Source organism: Rutidosis leptorrhynchoides, chromosome 3 (genome assembly GCF_046630445.1).
Source record: "Rutidosis leptorrhynchoides isolate AG116_Rl617_1_P2 chromosome 3, CSIRO_AGI_Rlap_v1, whole genome shotgun sequence".
NCBI lineage: Eukaryota > Viridiplantae > Streptophyta > Magnoliopsida > Asterales > Asteraceae > Rutidosis > Rutidosis leptorrhynchoides.
In genome coordinates, this window is record NC_092335.1 from 434,558,837 (window position 1) to 434,564,175 (window position 5,339).

The 5,339-nt window shown below is 36.4% G+C and overlaps 1 protein-coding gene across 1 annotated transcript; it reads left to right on the forward strand.

Moving 5' to 3' along the window:
- The first annotated feature begins 245 nt into the window (after positions 1–245).
- Positions 246–3,794, forward strand: LOC139897891 (uncharacterized). Its single transcript, XM_071880604.1, has 6 exons — positions 246–300; positions 434–474; positions 587–750; positions 2,357–2,462; positions 2,624–2,793; positions 3,213–3,794. The coding sequence occupies exons 1-6, from the start codon at positions 257–259 to the stop codon at positions 3,792–3,794; spliced, it is 1,107 nt and encodes a 368-aa protein (XP_071736705.1). The 5' UTR covers positions 246–256.
- Positions 3,795–5,339: the final 1,545 nt, after the last annotated feature.

The window sequence follows — 5,339 nt, forward strand, 5'->3', positions numbered from 1 at the left end:
CAAAAAAAAGATTACTAAAATTTGCCTTTTTTTTTTTTTTTTTTTTTGGAAAAGCACCATTTTTTATATAATTAATGTTTTAAGTACTCGGTGTTTTTTTGGGGGGTTTTCTCCCCTCAATCAATCAATGCGTATCTTATTTGTAAAGCCCTAATCCTAGCTTAGCTACCTCTCCTCACTCGGTCATCTCCACTTTAAAACCCTAAAATTGTCACATAATAATAATAATCTTGGATTCAATTCAATTCAATCCCCAATGGGTTCCAAACGACCTGATTTTGGAGACGGCGCTAGTCCAGGGTTCGTATTCATCATCACTCGTCACACAATTTTCAATTTAATCTTACGTATATAATATAAATATACCATATAACTGATAACTGATTCTAAAAACTCCAATTTTATTCATCTTGTTAATTGAAATTTGTTACAGGAAGATATTTATCGGTGGTTTAGCTAAAGATACTACTATAGGTTAGTCTCTAATTCCTTTAATTGATTATAGATATAGATATAAATATCTAGTTAATTACTCATTGTTGTTGGTATGTATCTGATTTTGTGTTATTTGTATATGCGTATGTAGATGCATTTGTTAAGTATTTTGGTAAGTATGGTGAGCTTACCGATTCTGTCATCATGAAAGATCGACAAACCGGTCGGCCTAGGGGTTTTGGTTTCGTGACTTATGCTGATCCTGCTGTTGTTGATACTGTTATTGCTGAGACACACATTATTAATGGGAAACAAGTGAGTTGATTTCACTTGTTTTGAAAATTTTGTTTATTAGTTTGCACTTTGTCTGCCCTTTTTTATTTAATTCTATGGTCTGTTACATAATAAAGCTAGTATATATATCAAGGGAATACACATTATAGAGGCTACATTGTAATCTAGAAGGTGAATATTTGCCTACTTCAATTGTTTGGCGGTCCATTGTCAACAATTACCGGCTTCAGTTGTATTGAAAGCTTGATGGTGGATGTATGATAATATTTATGTTATCTCCTCAATTATAAGGATAATGTATATGTGTATGTATATACTGTAATTGTTAACACCTATTTCCTTATGAGGTAAGGCTTAGTGTGTCAACAAGATACTAGAAGTAATCTAGCTTTAGGAGGGCGGAGTGTTGCCGATTGATTTTTACCCTTGGGAAATAATCCCTGCAGACCCGGTTCACAAGTGTAGAAACTTGTGGGGTGGCTTAATCAATCTGTCGTCCGTAGAGCGTAAAAGTGCTAGCCGGATGACTTCTAGTGAGAGAAAGTAGAGAGAGAAAGAGAAGTGAAGTCTCAGCTCTCAAAGTTGTCAGAATGTCCGAACTGTGTAAAATGACGACCCAAGGGGTCTATTTATAGTGTCAGATCCACCAGATTGCTCGGGGACACGTGTCAAATGATGATACGTTCTGTTATTTGTGATCCGAAATTTACGCTGAAGGTGGCGTTCTCCGGCCAGGGCTTACGCGCTAGGCGGCCTTCAGGGCTGGCGCATGACGGAGCAGCCTGTACAGCGGAGAACGCTGGACGGATAATTCCACAAAACTGTTGTTTCCAGCCTTCCTGATGCTACTTTTATGCAACCATTATGCCTTTTATGCGTGTATACGATAGTATACACCATTAGTAATAATATACTTTAATATAAATCCGACATGATAAATTATACTGCAGTTCACTGTCCATGCTATTTATCTTTGATGTTTGGTATACAACTAGTCAACTACACATGATTTGTAGTTTATCAACTATATCTAGTAACTAATGCTTCTTAAATATCTGTCGATCCGTCTGCTTCCTCAGAACAATACGGCCCGTGTTGATTATATATTTGAATGAACCACATACACTTCTACTTAAGTATGTTTTATACCCATTTAGGTGATTAAGTACTAAAGGTCGCTTGACTTACTAACTTCACTTAACTTGTTTTACATTCACTCTTGATGTCACGGTTGTAAAAATCCCAATTATTTTTTTTAGAAGCAGGATCGATTAGATTTTCCAAATCTTTCTAGTTAATTGGTCAACGCTATTCAATGATTCAAAATTGGATTTAGTTGGTCAAAGTCGGATTCAGTCAGTTAAAAAATGCTCAGACTCAAAGTTGGTCAACACTTTAATATGATTATAAATTAGAATTTTGGAGTGTTTGAACAATTAAATGATATGTTTATGTTTCTAGACGGTATGGTTTTCTTTTAAAATGACCCATTTAATTTAAATTTTGTTATTTAAATGTATAATAAAAAGTCCAATCCGATTAATCCCCGATTAATACCTATAAAGAAGTCAAGTTGGTTTTTGCTTCACATATTAGATTATATTAAAATAAATAAAATAATGGGCAGGTGGAGATCAAGAGAACCATTCCGAAAGGTGCGGGCGAGCGTGAGTCGAAGGATTTTAGAACAAAAAAGGTTTTTGTTGGTGGAATTCCTACATCAGTTACTGAAGGTTAGCATTTGAAAGTCTGAATATCTACAACTTTTTGTTATATTCCACCCTATTTCGTATGTATATTTATATTTATATTTATATTTTATATTTATGTAATTATACATAACCCAATGAACATCATCGTTTACCTAAGTAATTAATTATGTGTGCATGTTTAGATGAGCTCAAGGATTTCTTCTCCAAATATGGGAAAGTGGTCGAGCATGAGATTATCAGAGATCATGCCACAAATCGTTCTCGAGGATTTGGATTCATTGTTTTCGATAGCGAACAAGTCGTTGATACAATGCTGCTTGATGGAAATATGATTGATATGAATGGTACAAAGGTGAGTTCTAACTTGTATCTACTCATTTACATGCTCCACTAAACGTTTTTCTTGTGGGTAGTGTTTCTTTCTGTTTTCTTTAAGATATAAAATGGGTTGGGCAGGCTCGATAACGGGTCAAGCAGCTATATTTATGGGTTGACCGAAAACAGAAAACACTTCTTGTACCAAAGTTTAAAAAACATTTTTAACTAGTTAGTAGGTCAGATATAATCATAAAATCTTATATATTTCAATCATTTTTTTTTTCTTCTAGAGGTTTATGCGTTGACAAATCTCTTTGAGCTAACTTTGACATGTTAGAGACTTATCTGAATTTGACCCAATAAGTAAATGGGTCAAATTACCACTTCCAAGTATTTTTGTTAAATGATTTTTAGATGAGAAAAAAATAGGTTAACATGGGTTCATTGATTTAGGTTGAGATAAAGAAGGCGGAACCAAAGAAACCCTCAAATACAGGACCTATGTCATATGGTGGTGAGCAGCCAAGGGGACGTGGTGGGTATAGTGACAGTTATGGTGATTCTTACGGTGGATATGGTGGCAGTGGCGGCGGTTACGGTCCTCCCCCTTATAGGTCACTTGGAGGACTTTCAAGTAGATATGGTGATTATGGTGGATACGGACCCAGTGGCAGTGAATTTGGCAGTCGTTATGGTGATTTTGGTGGTGATTATGGTGGTTACAGAGGCGGTGAGCCTCCACTTGGCGGCTACTCTGGTCGATTTAGCTCCTATGGTGGTGGTGGTGGAGGGTATGGTGGTGTGGGGTATGGAGGGAGTGGGCTAGGTGGATATGGTCGTGGAGGTGGCGGCGGTTATGGTGGTGGCGGCTATGGTGGTGGTTATGGTGGGCCTGGAGGAGGTGGAGGTGGTGGTGGTGGTTATGAATCCGGTGCTGGTGCTGGTTATGGTGGAGCAGGTGGACCGTATGGAAGCAGAGCAGGTTACGGTGGTGGTGGTGCAGGTGGTGGTCGTTATCACCCTTATGGTAGGTAGACGGTGATACAACATAACCTGTTGCTTTGTAGTAGCGGGCGGTTAAGTTGAATGGATGCTCAGAGTTTGTCTATGATGCTTTTTATCTTAGCTTAGCTTCAATGAAATATGATGAGTTATTATTGGTCGGCTTGTGGATGTGTACTTTGTGTATGGAATTATGTTAGTTATGTTAGATCTTTGTTAATTTCTTCTTTTTTGGGGACTTTTTTAATGTCAATTTCCTGATTTTACAGGTTTTAATTTGCTACTAGTAGTTCATTTTAAATCTAATTTTTTATTTGTTCTTTCATTATTTGATAGTTTGAGATCCTAAATATCAGTCCTTGGGTCTCAATAGAACAGTCCCGTACAAAAAATATAAAGTTTAAGAAATGTTATCAAGCTCCATGGGTTAAAATACATTGGTTGATCTCTGGTTCCACCAAACGAAGCACAAGCTTCAGCGCGGTGCACCATTGTGCTTCTAGTCCTGGCAGTTTGTTCAAAGCACTATGCAACCTTTTCCAAGTTAACAAAGTTCACTTTTGACTTCCACAAATTATTTAACTCTTTATGAACGTATACTTTACTCTTCACCAAATTCGATAAAGAGTATCAATGGATAGCTATTTAAATTCACAAAAATGATTCGTTGCATCACATTAAAAGCACCAACACTATTACGGAACATGAACTGCGATTAGAAACTATTGTAAACGCGTAATTGGTGAGAAAGAGAAAATTAGGAAAAGGTTTAGAGGATAATGTATGCTAAATTTTTATAAGATGAAAATCAATTTGTGTTTGAATAAATGGATAAATTAGAATATTTATAAAAGTACTATGTCCAAACAATTGTTATTATAATTATAGTTAGGAAAATAGTTCAAAATAACCCTATTTTCGGAGGTGTTTAACAATATGCTCCAAAAAATGGAAATTGAAACATATGCACCTTATTCCCGCATCACGCACCACACATCATGCGTGGATGCTCGTGCGTGATGTGTGGACACCGAGCATAATGAGCATATTTGCTTGTTATCCTGTTATACTACCCAAAGTGCACCACGTATAGTGCTCACACACTAATCAGCCATATACACGCATGGTGCACCACGGATAGTGCACTACGCGTCTACGCATAACACGTTTTAGTATATACGCACTATGTAACCGGCAACACGCACGATGCGTGTGTATTGATATCATAATCACTGAATGCTGAATCATTCAGCATCATGTCATTCAAAGGTTAGAAATAAACGCGCTGAATGCTGAATGGTTCAGCTTGGGATGACAATGGTCACCCGATCCAGTGGATACCCACCCGATCCACCCGCTTCGTGATGGATATTGATGAACCTAAACGGATATGGATGAACCTAAATGGATATGAATATGGACATAGATGAAAAGTTTCATTCATTAATATCCATTAACACCCTAAATACATATACAAATATGTGTGTGTGTGTGTGTGTGTGTATATATATATATATATATATATATATATATATATATATATATATATATATATATATATATACATACTTATATATT

Coding starts and splice junctions, on each gene's coding strand:
- LOC139897891 (XM_071880604.1), top strand. CDS start 257: ATGGGTTCCAAACGACCTGATTTTGGAGACGGCGCTAGTCCAGG. Junction 301..433: donor GGAGACGGCGCTAGTCCAGG/GTTCGTATTCAT, acceptor AATTTGTTACAG/GAAGATATTTATCGGTGGTT. Junction 2,794..3,212: donor TTGATATGAATGGTACAAAG/GTGAGTTCTAAC, acceptor TCATTGATTTAG/GTTGAGATAAAGAAGGCGGA.